The sequence below is a fragment of the Elaeis guineensis genome, chromosome 2 (assembly GCF_000442705.2).
Source record: "Elaeis guineensis isolate ETL-2024a chromosome 2, EG11, whole genome shotgun sequence".
NCBI classification, from domain to species: domain Eukaryota; kingdom Viridiplantae; phylum Streptophyta; class Magnoliopsida; order Arecales; family Arecaceae; genus Elaeis; species Elaeis guineensis.
Window position 1 is genome coordinate 7,186,254 of NC_025994.2, and position 15,424 is coordinate 7,201,677.

The 15,424-nt window shown below is 41.7% G+C and overlaps 1 protein-coding gene across 1 annotated transcript; it reads left to right on the forward strand.

The window, feature by feature from the left end:
• Positions 1-534: 534 nt before the first annotated feature.
• On the forward strand, positions 535-15,118 carry LOC105060434 (protein FAR1-RELATED SEQUENCE 7). The gene is given in 10 exon segments (XM_029260764.2): positions 535-691; positions 782-2,016; positions 2,257-2,334; positions 11,312-11,366; positions 11,369-13,360; positions 13,465-13,607; positions 13,709-13,783; positions 13,856-13,921; positions 14,265-14,391; positions 14,523-15,118. Coding segments are annotated over 8 exon segments (3,642 nt in total). The 5' UTR covers positions 535-691; positions 782-909; the 3' UTR covers position 14,391; positions 14,523-15,118.
• Positions 15,119-15,424: the final 306 nt, after the last annotated feature.

Below are 15,424 nucleotides of genomic sequence, written 5' to 3' on the forward strand. Positions count from 1 at the left end.
GTACCTAATGCAGGATAAAATAATGATGCAATAATATAGTTCAAATTTGAGATTTTTGGAGCTTAGAAATTTATAAAATAAATTGATTGAGGATCAAAAGTATAATTTATCCTAAAATAGAAGAAAGAGGAAAAATAAAGAAAACGCGCCCCGGCATACCAGCGACAAACGCGTGGCCTTCCGCGCCTCTATCACGTGACATCCACCTGAAATCTCGCTCTTACGCCCCTCTCGCCTCCTCCATGGCAGGGGGTTCCCACTATAACCTGCTCCAATCCGAATCACAAGAAAACTTTAAATTCCCTACTTTACTCGACACGTTGCACCATATGCGCCCTCTCTCTATCATCGTTGTCAAAGTGACTACCTGAATTCGAAATTCTCCTTCAAATATACCTCCTCACGAAACCTTCAGGTGCGGCGTGACGCAAAGCGGAGCGCGTCAATGCGGTGGGCCCGCCTCCGACACGTGGGTACGTGGCACTGGCCCACCAGTGGCCCGGCCCTGCTCTCTTGTTCAGGGCGGCTCACGCCTTTTCCCGAACCCAGCGCCCGCTGCTTTGTTCCTGACCGCCCGCAGCCTAAGGAAGGGCAAGCCAGCTCTCCTCCTCTGTCCATCCCCTGCGGGGAGCGTTGCAAGGTATTGTGAAGAAAAAATACACACCCACGAGAAAGTGACGAAAAAAGCCCGGTAAGATCTGTTTCCCTCCAAAATTTTTTTGGGTATGCTTCCACTCTCTGTCAGCTCCGACGATCTCTCATCCTCCTCCTCCTCTTCTAGGGTTTTGATCTCCAATTTCGAGTTTCCTCACAAGATTTGAGATATTTAGGGCTCGTAGAGCTTCGAGTAATGTGAAGGGTTGAATCTTTCTGGTTCCAGAGGTTGGATTTTGATCGCAATTCGTGGAAATGGTGCTGATTTCGGAGATAGCGGGCGACAATCCGAACGCGGAGGAGGAGGGGCGAAAGGAGGAGGAGGGGCCAGCGGAGGAGGAGCTGAAGGTGGACGAGGAGAAGGACTCCCCGGAGAAGCCCCAGGAGCCGGCGGAGAGTGGGGGTGCCTCTGGAGAGGTGAAGGAGTCTCCGGCCAAGGGGCCGCAGGGGTCGTCGGCGGGGCAGACGCACTACAACGAGTACGCCCTCCGGGTGGCCTACATCATGCGGAGCTACCTCTCCATGCGGGAGGCGGGCGTCGCTGGCGCCGGGCAGGGGCCGCCGACGAGGGAGGCTGCGGTGCCGGCGGGGGACCGATGTAAGGCGATGGTGGAGGTGGTGCGGAAGGAGCATGGGATGTGGACGGTGTCGAAACTTGTGATGGAGCACAACCATGAGCTCTTGCCAAACAAGGATGCCGGTGGAGATGGTGCTGGGCTGGTGCCTGCCGTGGGCATGGAGTTCGATTCTGTGGAGGTTGCCAAGGCTTTCTATTATGGGTATGGTGAAAAGTCTGGGTTTAAGGCTCGGACAGGCTCCAACAGGCGGTCAGCAGGCAGTGGTGCTCTAATCATGCAGAGGTTCTTGTGTTGGAGAGGAAATTATCTAATGTACAGGAAGAATTTGGATGCCAGTGCAGGGAAACGGAAGCGGGGGCCATATAAGAGGAGAGCTCGCAGACTTGCAGAGGAGGCAGCAGCAGCAGCACAATCAGCGAGGAAAGATGGGGATGTGGTGGAGGTCATCCAGGTCGAGAGTTCAACAGAGAAGGGAGGTATGGCCGGTGATGACCATGGGGTCGAGGTCCAAAGTGGTCCTCCGGTAAAAGAACAAGTGGTTGTGGAGAAGGATGTTGGGCAGAAACCATCTGCTCCAGCTGTTGGTATGCCTGTGCCTGCAGTCGCAGCTGCTGCTAGGAAAGATGATGGGAAGGCAATCCCTCTAACCAATACTGCACAGTCTCGATTGTTGAGGGAGCTTGGTGTAAGAGCATTTCGATACACACAAGAAGAAAGGAGAGATATAATTCTCAAATACACGATGAAAAAGACTAATAGGCAGGGTGTAGAGAGTCCTGTTAAGGTAAAGTTGCAAAGTTGTCTTCAAGGTTGTAAGATACATGCACTGCATTTGAAAGAAAGAAAAAGCATGGGTTGTATGGATCCCTGCAATATGAGTTGATATCAGATAGTTGTGACATCAGAGTGTTAATGAGAGAGATGCATTTTGTGTTAAACTGTTGGGATCTTTGACTGCATCTCTGCAATTGTGTTCTGTGGGTCAAATTGAGTTCCACAGTGATATGCTCCCTGTTCTTTGCAGGTTCCTTCACAACAAGCTTTGGCTGAAAGGCGTCAGCGAGGCATTGGAGGAAGGTTCCTTAGCAGAGATGAGTCACAGGTAATTGCCTTTCTCCCTAAAGCCTTGAGCTAAGCTTATGCAATATTCAGAGTTTTGATAATAGCTTGCCAGGCCTTTGCACGCCACTTGACTTTTAATACAAACATCAAAATGGCCACTCACATTGTAGTTTAGCGTCGGCAATTTCAGGACATTTATTTCAGTCACTGGAGTCATGCATTATTGGGACAACCAAATAAATGTTAGGAATTATCATTCATCTGGCAATTAATTCAGCTTATGGACAATTTTCTCCGATAGAACTGGATGCTTAGTTTAATAGAAAAGCCTATTTTATTTCTCTGGTACTTATCAAAGGTTGTTTGAAAGTAAACTTCTGTTGACATATATTTCTTTCATATGTAATTTTGCATAAGTGTGCTAAGTTATTCAAAGAATGTATTCGAGCATTTTAAATCTTTCAGAGAGTGTTCTCCCCCCTCTCTCCATGTTTTTGTGGGCACGCACAGGTGTACATGTGTGCGTTCTTGTACTCTCACAAATGTCTATAGAGTTGATGGTGCCTCTTCTAGTACCTTCTTTCATGATGCATCTATTGCAACTAGCCAGTTCTCGACATGGTACTGTTCACTTGTATATTTATGGAAGTATGCTGATCTATTCTTGTGATGTCGTTTGGAGCATGAGTCAAGTTATATGTTTCATTTCACTTCCAATCTGCATGTTTATGTTAGTAGTTTTCTAGTGTTTCATTAAAGGGGCTTCAGAGGCTTTTGTCTTCTTGCAGAATATTACTGCAACAAACCACTATGTGTATACCTTGATGAAAATGACTCAAATCCTAAGCACACTAAAGCCTAAAGTTTTCCAGTCTTCCAGATATTATGTTCAGTTTTTAGTTAAAAAGAATACTGTTCCAGTGTGCAAAGGTTGAAATTATCCTTCCAAAAATTGAAACTTAGATTTATACGTGCGCATGCAAGTTCTTTTATTTGAATAGAATTTTAAGATTTTCCCATCATGTTCAATAGAGCCTGAAAATTTGAAATTTCAATAAATGGACATTAGTTTCTGCTTCCACATTTGATACTCTTAGAAAAAGCTGTTTCATATTATGGAATGTGGGCTCATGCAAATGACATTTTATTGCAAACTCTCCATTTATCAGAACTTTAAGACTCTTTAGTTAAATGCCACTTAACAAAACCCCTTTTTGTAGGGGAACACCATGATTTTGGCTTAGGCTTTACATAAGTCTAATCATTTCCATGTTTGCTCTTTGTAATGCACAAACGGCACAAAATATTCTTACAATCTTTGCCTTTTCTGCAATGACCTTGGAGGAATATCATGTTGATTGTTTCATAATACTGGCACACTGATTTTCTGTTCTATCAAATGGTTTATTTTGAAAACATTGACAACAAGCTAAATCCATTAGGTCCCCAAATGTAACATACATGTGTAAAAACCCTAAAGTGGATCTCTAATCACAAGAAAGGTTATAGGCTAATTGCCTGATACTTGGGTGGGCCAAAAGTGAGACGGGACAATGGGAGTTAAAAAGAACTTTATTAATCATAACTATGGTTGAGAGAGTGCTACTGGCCAAACGGATCGATTGAAAATTAGTTCGGATAAAAGGATACCAATAGCAGCAAGTGGAAAAGGTTTAAAATTAGAAAAAGGTGATCAGAATGATTGATAACGATCCTATAACTGGGATGACCTTGTGATAATTTTGAAAAGAAAGGCGACTGCGACAGATGGAGAAGAGCTTAATTGGTTTAGCAATCAGTTGTATGGGATTTATGCTACAGTCCAAATGCTTTAGAAACTAATATTTAGTTATTTTGGAAATTTTTTATTATTATCCCTGTTGGGATATATCGACCGACCCTATTGCCGACTCACCAGCGCCGACCCGTCCTCGACGCCGACTCGACTACGGGTCCCGATCCCGACCCATCCATGAGAATGGGCCGACCGACTTCGCCCGACCGACGGTGGGCAACACCGATAGTGACTACCGATCGTGCCCGACCGGGGCGGGTCGGCCTAACGGGCCAACGTCGCCTCCGATAACCTGAGAGCCGATCCCCCGTCACCAACCCCTTATCGGGTGGGACACCACCGACTCACCATCGGTTTGGACAACTGACGTCCTACCTCTACAGGCCCTTCTGGACGCCGAATAAGCGGCATGGGCTGCAGTCCCATCAAGCAAACGCCGTACGAACGCCAGGGGACATTGTCCTGCCAGGAAAACCTGGAGCGCTGTTCTGCCAAGGACGCAAATTAATTCCTAGGACCTGTCAGCTCGTCAACGACGTGACAACCTCCGGCGATTTGACAACTCTCCAGCTGTCTACATCACCGACGGCGGGACCATACCACCTCCTACTATAAATCGGGGAAGGCAACAGTGCTAAGGGGGTCCCCTGGGAAAACTCTCAAGCTCTCTCTCTCTCGTTGAGCTCCTTGTTTCCTTTTACTGTTGCCTAGTCTCCTCTCTGACTTGACCGTCGGAGGGTCCCCGCCGGAGCCTCCTCCGGTCAGTGAGGACTTTCTTTTGCAGACGCTCGTTTCCGGCGACCAGGCGACGAGGGGATTGGCTGTAACAATCCCTTTTAGATATACTTACTTATTTGCATAGGAGTCAATTACCACTGTGATTAGAAGTTTATTAGGGTTCTTAATAGTGTACAAGTTGTAACAACTGTATGGGCTAAAGCATTAGCGGCAAATGCTTAATTTTCTGCAAGGCCTGAACCTTTCAAAGTTGATCAATTCATTGATGCAGCAGCACTATGTTATTTGGTATTAAAGCTTTTGACTCCAGCCATGACAGAAACTTGTCAGCATGAGTTTTAGCGAAAGGTGGAAGCCAAGATGGAGCATGAAGGAGACATTCAAACCGCTGATGGAAACAGTGATGCAGTTGGAGGATCTGGAAGAGGACCTGAAAGCATGCTCAGTGACTTGCAAAATGTGATCAGTGATCACTGTGTTCGATCTCAAGTTCAACCAGTGCTGCAGCTTGACCTTTCTCAGTGTGGGTTTCTTAGGGGATATAATCACCTAAAAAGCTCCATTTCCAGGTTGCCATTGCAAGATCAAATAGTTATAGAAGATGATTGTTCAGATAAGGAGCGAGGAAAACATTAAAAGGTTGGAGGGTCCTAAGATATGCTGTAAGTCTAGATTTAGGGACATGCTATTGTTGGAGGGTCATCCTTTAAAAAAATGCCAGTGATGTGGTCCTTAAGAGAATTTTCACAAATCTTATCAGTTCTACAAGCACTAATATTTTGATTGATTCAGTCTGATGAAGAAGATTCGATGCATTATGAACATCAGGAAGTCCTTTGAGGCAACAGTGGTTAACAGGGAGAAGTGCCAATAAGAGATGAGTGCCCAATTGATCCTTATCATGGAGGATTTTTGATCCAAAGACATCTATTTGCTTCTGTTGGGCAGGTGTGATGTGGTGTCGGTGGCCTATTGTTTTAGCAGCCTAGGCCCAATTTTGTGGCATTTCTTCAAGATCTAGATTCAATTCTCTTATCAAAGTCTACAATTCACATTAAAATGAACAAGGACTTAATGAAAATTGCTAACAAACATGATAATCAAATGTTATTTTAGAAGACACCACTTTCAAAGTATGGCAAAAGCTTCAAAACTGGCTACCACAATTTCAACCTTGATGACAGGGTTATTTCAAGGGAGGTGGAATGATACAATCTGAGTTCTTTAGGAACTAAAAAATTGTTTTCTTGGAAACTTTATATTGCGATCCTTTTTAGGTCTCCTTACTTGCACAGGAGTCAATTAATACTTTGATTTGCAATTAGGATTATCATGAGTCTACGAATTGTAATAGCTATATAGACCAAAGCATCAATGAGAATTGCTTGAGTTTTTCCTTGTAAATTGGGGCACCTAATAATTCTCCTGAATGGTGGAACCATATGAATTTAATTGCATATGAGGGTGGAGAAAGGTTTCAGTTGATATGGCGGCACTGAATCAATGGGAAGCAAGGTAAGGTCAACAAACTCTACATGTTCCTCAATCCAAGGAAAGTTGGTGGCAGAGTTAAAATTTTATTCTAAACAGTGAATAAATAACCTTCATGTCTCAGGTGCTTAGGGTGACAATTATCTTAGCGTAGTAGTGCCTTCCAGCATTATTCATGGTTTAGAATACTTACAAATGATCATGATGTGTGGATGCATTGAGGTACCATATGATTGGAAAAGACTTCAATCAGTTTGTAAGATTTATTTAATGGTAGGTAGCTATCAATGAGAATCTCTGAAGATCTCGAGCAAAACTCCTATGATCTTTTCTATTTCAAGTAGAGCATTGGTGATTGGGTGACGATGAATCATTTAATTTGAATGATGCTTCATGTTTGACGGTGATACATGGTTGGAAGTGATTAGATAGCCAAATCAAATATATTTGAGTATTTTGAAATGGAAATGTTAATTGGACACACTATATTCATTATCGCCTTCATTGGTGCTCCTGCAGTAGATATTGATGATATTCATAAACCAGTTTCTGGTTCTTTGCATTATAGAAACAATATTATCGTTAGTGCCACTATTCTTGCTTCTGTAGCTATCGGTTTACATTTTTACGGTTTTACCCAAGGTTTGCCATATCGTGCCGAACCGGTCGGTACACCCCGTATCGTATTGGATCGGCGGAGAACCGGCACGATCGGCCGGTAAATTCGGTACACTGATGGTATAGAAGGAAAAAAAGAAAAGTGAGAAAGAGAGAGGAGGAGAGGGAGGGAGGTGGGAGCCGTCGGAGGCCGGCGGTGGCTAACTGTGACCGTCGGAGGGCTTCCGAGCTCCATATCGCCCAATAAGGCTTTCAAGTGAGTGAGAAAGAGAGAGAGTACTCAGGGGGGAGGGACTTACCGGACGGACGACGCCTCCATCGCGAGGCCCCCGGTGGCCAACGAGCCGACGACGACGGTCTGAGCGCGGTTGAGCGGGTGGAGCTCCTCCGTGGCTCCGTCCCTTCTTTTTTGAAACAGACAGTCGTCTATTTCGGTTTTTTTTTTTGTTTTAAACTCATGAAGTCGGCAATCCAGTTGCCGACTTAAGAAATTTTTTTTTAAAAAAAGACAAATTTTTGCCGGCTTCACTTAAAACTATGTTTTTTTAAAAAAACTCACGAAACAGGGGCAACGCCCCTGTTTCACGCCCGTGGCGCTGCGCGCATGGACTGCGTCCTCCGCGGCCACGACGGCCAGTCGGAGGTTGTTCGGCGGCCCCGCCGGCTCCTTCCCCTCCCTCTTTTTCTTTCTTCCTACTTCTCTCTCTATTTTTCTCTCTTTTTCTTCTTTCGGTTCAGGTCCACTTGCCTTCGTCGGTTCGGTATGGTACGAAACCGTACCGACGGCCGGCGGCCAGCAGTACCGGTTCAGCATATCTTGGTTTTGCCGGCCGGTAGTACCGGTTCAGCATACCTTGGTTTTACCTAATATGGGAAGCGTGATATATTAATGAGTGGTTATACAATGGCATCCTTATGAGCTAATTGTTCTACACTTCTTACTTGATCTAGCTTGGTACATGGGTCGTGAGTGGGAAGTTAGTTTTTGCCTATGTATATGTCTTTGGATTGCTGTTGCATATTCAGCTCCTGTTACCACTGTTGCTATTGTTTTCTTGGTCTACCCAATTGGGAAAAAACCTATGTCTGCTGTTTGTGGTGCACAGTGCTTAGAGGCATGCAATTATTTAAGCACTTGATATTTTCAAATATCCTGAAAATAAAGAATGCTTAAAAACTAAACATAAGTAATATAAAAATCTTCTTCTGACAGAAAGATTTAGTAGAAGTAAAACACCAACTTTTCTCCTCCATTTCCTCATCTTCCCTTTGTCTTCCCATTAATAATAATAGTGCTTGTAGGTATAATTGTTGCTTCTCGTAGCAATCTATATAACCTATGATAGATGATAAAGTCACAAAGGGTCTCTTTCATTGCAAAAAAGGTAGCTGAAGTGGGAAGTTGCCATTTTGAAAATGTGACTTTCAAAAGGTGTGCTTTTGCCGATTTGTGGTTTTGGTGTTTGGTTTGTTTGGAAAGTGAAGGCTGCAAAATTGTAATTCTGGATTTCAAGCATTTGATTGTAGAAATTGGTTGGTGCTGACATTGACTTCTAGTGGTTTTGCTATTTGGTTGACCTTGAAGTGGGGTGTTCTGGTCACTCCCAAAGTGATAGGCAAAGTTATTTATAACCCCACCCTTATTGAAATTTGTCACCCTACCCTTAGATAAATTTGTCAACCCACTCTATTACAATTCTTGCAACTGCATACATTTGTAAATTTATATTTATTTATACGATCCTAATATCCTTTTTTTGCTTACTCTGGTTTAAATCATAAAAGAGAACCATGGAAAACTTCTTGTTTAGCACTAAAAAGGGGGAGATAACAATATAAAGTGTAAATTACAAAATAACTAAAATAAAAAACCAACTAAAGGATAAGAGATAAGAGTCTAATTCTAAATGTAAACTTTGATGTGTTGTGAGATTAAAATCCAAAAAACCACCATGGCAAGAATTAAAATGTCTAACTTATCGATTTCATTTCACAATATCAATCATTTTTCCAAACTTATGTCGTTTATATCAATAGAACAAGGGCCACAACTATATCCATGTCCTTGATCTGTCTTTTAATGAATGTATTGCATATGTTTGACTGAAAAGGAGATGTTTTCATTAAATTTTAGTTCTTTTCAGATCCACCATCCACCCACAAGATCCTCCTCTCTTCCTCAATCTAAGAGAAAGCTCTAACCTTTCCATCCCTAGCATGAGCCAGGCCACCCCAATGACCTTGTGGAGCATTGATCCAACAAAAAATTGATTTGAGTGAGGAGAAACCCTAAGCCTAAGCTCCTTCATGGATCACCACACCCTCTTCATGTCCTCTCTCCATCCTATCTAGACTTTGCTTCCTTCATCAATGCTTTAGTGATAGGTGCCTCATAATCTTAGCTAGGCATAATGCAATTTAATGTTGCCACCCAACTCCACCTTGTACACTTGTTGCCACCATTGGTAGTCAGGTCCTGTGGTCTCTCCACCCCCATCATCGAGTGCTGTAGCTATTGTTGGAGCCTTGTCCTCTTCAGAGGAGTGGGAATGCCAGAGGCAGTGGTTGGAGCGAGGGGGAAGATGGGGCTAGAAAGGACTCAGGTGAGGTCATCAAGGATAACTCAACAGCGAAGAAAGGGGTCAATGCAAGAAAGACAAGGGCTAACATGGTGAGGGTATTGGGTTTGAAAACTATCAGGGCTCAAACAGAATCGGGTCGGTGTTGGGCCCAAAGGGCTCAATGCAAGGAAGATAGGGGTTAACATGGTGAGGGTATTGGGGCTCAAACAATATTGATCGGGTGTACTGCACTTCAAGCAATTTCTGATCCCTTAAGATGAAGTCACTGGAGTGATATTTTGATAGAAATGGGCCCAAGTGTTTGTTAGTCGGACTTTCAACTAAACTGGACTTGGTGGTGCTTGAAGTTTCTAAGCAATGCCCACATTGGGTACCCACTTCTTGGCAACAAACTCTCCTTGAAAGTTGAGAAGGTGAAGGATAGAAGTATTGGAGTAGGCTTACTTGCATCCAGATTCAGTGGGTGCTACCTCAATGACTATTCCCACCTTCCTTGCTGGTTTTTGAATTCATCTACAACTATTTTAGATTCTCTCATTCCATTAGATACTTGATGCATGAAGAGGTGGTACTTTAAAGCCCCATCATTTATCCTGACAACACCACCCTACCTATCTACCAATTTCCAGACCTGTCTTGCTCAACCTGTAACAAGCCTGGGCAGCCACATGGGCACTTGTTTAGTGACCAAGATGCTCAAAGCCTAGGTCAGGAACCTAGAATGCTGTCCTGCCTAAGGTTGGGGCCTAAGAGTTTTCTCTTAGCTCTTTTGTCAGAACAATGATAAAAGATATTTTGCTAAAGACAAGCATACTGTCAGAGTAATTAAAGCAAATAGCATTAACAGAACTCATAATTCAATTGACTGATGTTTTATAACAATGGTGATGGTGATGATGTCAAAATATTTTCTTCAAATGTTACATGTTTAAAATAGTTTGCAAATATGTAGTAATCACATTATATAAGCATCTGGGAATATCTTACTTTTCTTTATTTGGCTTGTTATACCAAAAAAAATTATGTTAAAACTACTGAAATATGCAAAGCATTTGCTAATATTTTCGATGATCATCTATAAACATGACATATGTTAACTCATGAAATGTTTGACTCTTTTATGCCTTTCCTCTTCCCAAAAAAAAAAAAAAAATCTTATTTTATCCTAGGAGATAATTCTTTATTTATTATATTTTGACCTAGATTTTCATTCGAAATCACATAAAATTGATTTTTCTTTATCTAGAGCCAATAGATTAGTTAAACGAATGCCCTGGTCCATGATTTTACAGATGACCTGAACAATTAATGTACAATTGATTTAAGTAACACTAGCATCAGATTTATATGGATCTTTTCTGAGAAACTTAATATTCCAGCAGGGTTCTGTTTATGAATGTGTCAGTAGAATTGGGTCACACCACTACATGTTTTTGCATACAGACATCATATTACTCTTTGCTTCATAATTTCATATTGATGTGAAATCTTCTTGAGGACTCCCTGAAACGAAGTATTTTATGATATGTACGGTTACTTCAGACCATGGATCATGGCACAGTTTGTCTGTTACATAAACGATGTTCAAGCTTCATCTGGACAAGGAAAAATGAATCGAATCATGGCTTTTTAAATATACAAGTAAATATTAAAGTGATTTATTCGGCAAAACACTAGCAACTGGAACCTCTGTGTTTGTTACTCCTTTTGTTACCTTGCACATTTATGCTTGTGTCATATGCTTTTAATTTAATAGCATGCTGATTTTTTTCTAAAATCATTAAATTTTCTAGACTTCTAGTAGTCAGGATAAAAGGATGGAAGCAGAGCCAGCTGTCCCGCAGAAGATGCTGCAAATTTAGGGGGGGAGCCAAAAGTTGGCATGGTGTTTGCAAATGAAGATAAAGCTTATGAGTTCTATGTTAAATATGCTGGAACTGTTGGTTTCAGTGTTAGAAAAGGTTGGTGGGATAAATCTGCGAGAAATGTAACTAGATCAAGAGTTTATGTGTGCTCAAGAGAAGGATTCCGCCCAAGGAACATGGCAAATGATGCAAAGAAACCACGGCCAGAAACCAGAACTGGTTGTCTTGCACACATGGCAATCAAGATTACACCTAGTGGTAAATACTGTATCAGTGAATTTGTAGCTGACCACAATCATCAACTTGCAGCTCCATTGGATATTCAAATGTTAAGGTCACAGAGGCTTTTAGCTAAGGTTCAACCTGAAGGTTGTCAAAATACCAGTCTAATTCCTGCCGATTACAAAAACTATCTCCGGTCAAAGCGGATGAAGGACATGAAGCATGGTGATGCAGGAGCCCTGATGGAATACTTGCAAAAGATGAAAAGTGAAAACCCGTCCTTTTTTTATGCCATCCAAGTTGATGAAAGAGATCAGTTGACAAACATTTTCTGGGTGGATGCAAAATCTATGGTGGACTATCACTACTTTGGTGATGTTGTATGTTTTGACACAGCTTATAAAACAAATGATTATGACAGGCCTTTCACATTATTTCTTGGTGTTAATCATCATAAACAAATCATTGTCTTTGGTGCTGCATTACTCTATGATGAAACTATAGAATCCTTCAAATGGCTGTTTGAGACATTCAAAACTGCAATGTGTGGAAAACAGCCAGAAACAATTTTGACAGATTGCTGTGCAGCAGTGCGTGATGCAGTAGCTGCGGTTTGGCCAGGCACAATGCATCGTCTATGCTTGTGGCAGATCCACCAAGATGCCATCAAGCGGTTAAGTCATGTTTTTGAAGGCTCAGAAACTTTTGCATTAGATTTTAGTAGATGTTTGTATGATTGTGAAGATGAGGAGGAGTTCCTGCTGGCATGGGAAACAATGTTGGAGAGGTATGGTCTAAAGGACAACGAATGGTTGGGTAAGTTGTATGAGGAAAGGGAGAAGTGGGCTTTGGTTTATAGACGTGAAATCTTTTGCGCAGACATTGCAAATGCACTAAGAAATGAAAAATTGAATAGTGTACTAAAAGAATACTTGAAACTAGAGACAGATCTTTGGTCCTTTTTCAATCAGTATGATAGATTAGTGGAAGAGCGACGATATGCAGAACAACAAGCCAATTATCAGGCAAATCAAGGGACTTCTAGAATACCTCCATTGCGCTTACTGTGGCAAGCTGCAAATGTCTACACCCCTGCAGTTTTTGATATGTTTAGATTAGAATTTGAATTGACAGTCAATTGTACAGTTTATAGCTGTGCTGAGGTTGGGACAGTATCTCAGTATGAGGTTACTGTCAAGGATAAAACTAAACAGCAGTTTGTTAGATTTGATTCTGCTGATGGTACAGCCATTTGCAGCTGCAAAAAGTTTGATTTTGCTGGTGTTCAGTGCTGCCATGTGCTGAAAATACTCGATTTAAGAAATATTAAAGAACTCCCACTTCAGTATGTCTTGAAGAGGTGGAGAAAGGATGCAAAAGTTGGGCCGATAAGAGAGAATCATAGCTTTGCACTTGATGGTGACCCCGAGTCATCTATACCTAAGCGTTATGGCTCATTATGCCGGATATTGTACAAAATTGCAGCAATGGCTGCAGAAACTGCGGAGGCATATTCATTCATGGAAAGCCAATCAGATCAGCTCTTGGAACAGGTGGAGCGTATTTTGCAAGCAAGACTTCTTGAGATGCCTTCCCCAAGCACTGCCTCAAAGGTTCAACCACACAATCTGGTTCACAATAAAAGTAACATTGGGGAATCTCCAAGGGCAAGTGGGAAAAGGAAGAAGAATGGTGATGCTCATCGTAGGAATCAGAATGGTTTTGCGTCAACTAAACGGCAAAAAGGAAGACAAGGTTGCATGAAAATACATGCTTGTTTACTCATCTTTCTTTTAATGCTATTCTAGGACCAGAAAAATTGTAAATCTTTGTATATTAATTTTATTGTTGTCTGGTAGATGTAAAATCATTAATTCTAGGACTGTCTGATGAGGCAGAAATTGCAACGAGGAGTGATGAACTGCCTGCATCATCAGATGAGATTCCGGCTCAACCCAGGAATCCTCCTAATCAGTTCTTTGCACCAAGTCACTACATGCAGGTAGCTTTTTGATTATGGACATATAATAGTTCTTGTATCATTTGTTTGTGAAAATTGGTTTTAGAATCCTGTTATTGATGGCTTTTCTTAATATTGCATAGGGACCTTATGTTTCTGGTCATCAATTCGGTTTAAGTACTGTTCAAGGCTTTCATAACATGACACAATTTAGTCAGGTAAGTTTAATGGAAGTAGGTGTTTCAAAGTGTATTCTGTTGCCTGTCTGAAGTTGATTGTTTTCGTGACAGATGCAAGAGTCTTCAACTACTTTGCTGCAACAGCAACCATTCCACGGCAACACTCAGTTAGGCCAGGTAATCATTTTGTCAAATTAATTTGTTAGAAGTTGGATTTTTAGAGCTTTTCTTTTCACCTGCATTTGGGTCTCAAATAAGTCCCAGGGACCAGAAGCTGGTATTGAGCCAAGTTTATGGCGTGTCTCCTGTAATGGTTCCACACAGGAATACCTGATATTTGTGCTGATGGTATACAAATGTGTGGTTTGAAATGCAACATAGTAACTGCCAACTTTGCTTTGAAACTAATGCAGAGTTATTTCTACTATATGGCTTGTTCATTAGGTTTTTGATGAACAGGATGCTAATTGTGTTCTCTCTCTCTCTCTCTCTTTTTTTTTTATTTTTTTTTCTTTTTCAGAATGACGTGCAGGCCTGCCCAGCTGCTGATGTGAACTCCCTGCAATTTGGTGGGAGCAATCCACAACTGGGCCACCAGAGCAGTGATCAGGGCCATTATTCAATACCTGTATGGGACTTTCTGTGATGTAAGTTCTCCTACTAACAGAAACATAGCCCAAGAGGTTTCATTTTTCTCCTCGATCCCTGTTGAGTGCCACCCAGATGCACCGACCACAGCCAGAATGAGTCGGTGATAAATGATCAATTGGTTGTGTAGGTTGGCAATGAAGGAGATGATTTTCAATCTGGATGATGATGGTGATTATTGATGATATGTAATGTGATTCTCCTAAATCTACAGGCTTGGTCTGGTACCCAACTTCACATCTGGTGAGGATTTAAAGTAATGTAGGAGAGGTTCTATCATTTCAGGACTCCATCAGCTTATCATACTGAACATCTGACATGACTACAACTGAAGTTCTGTACAGTTTTGCAACTTCAGATGTGAAGCAAGCAAAAAAAAAAAAAAAAAAAAATCAGAACCATCAACCGTCAGAGTGCAAAAATGGTACAAACAAGGCCTACTGGTTGATGGGTGTCCATAGCTATGGCAAGATCTTGATGTGCTATTATATGTCAGTTACTGAAAATATTTCCTAGGGTCTCACCAGATCATCAGTGCTATTTTCCTTTCTTTTGTATCTCCTCTTCCATTCTCTTCCAGTTATCATTGTATCAATATAGAATTTAAATGCTGAGGTTGTGCCATGCAGTAAAGAATGTACATGCTGAAAGCCAGCGGTGAAGATTTAATATTAATATTTAGGATTATGCAACAGGAGATGAGATTGAGAGAAATTTGTTATCTAATGTTGGTAGGTGTCGAATGTAATGATCTAATGCCTTATTCAAATGGAAGGCTGTCACTGCATGTGAGATCCATAAAAAGTTTGAGAAGTCTTTTTTTCTGTTTATGAATGAATTCCATAAAAACTTGTTACCACGTGATGGAGAACTCTGTCAGGAGTATAAGTTTCTACCACAAACTAGAGATCTGATCTCTTATTTCCAGAAAGGCCAGAAAGTGTGAAACAAGATCCTAATAAATGGGGCTTGACCAGCTCAATGGTTAGTATTGAGTTGAATAGGATAATCAGGTGCTGCCTTCGGACAAGT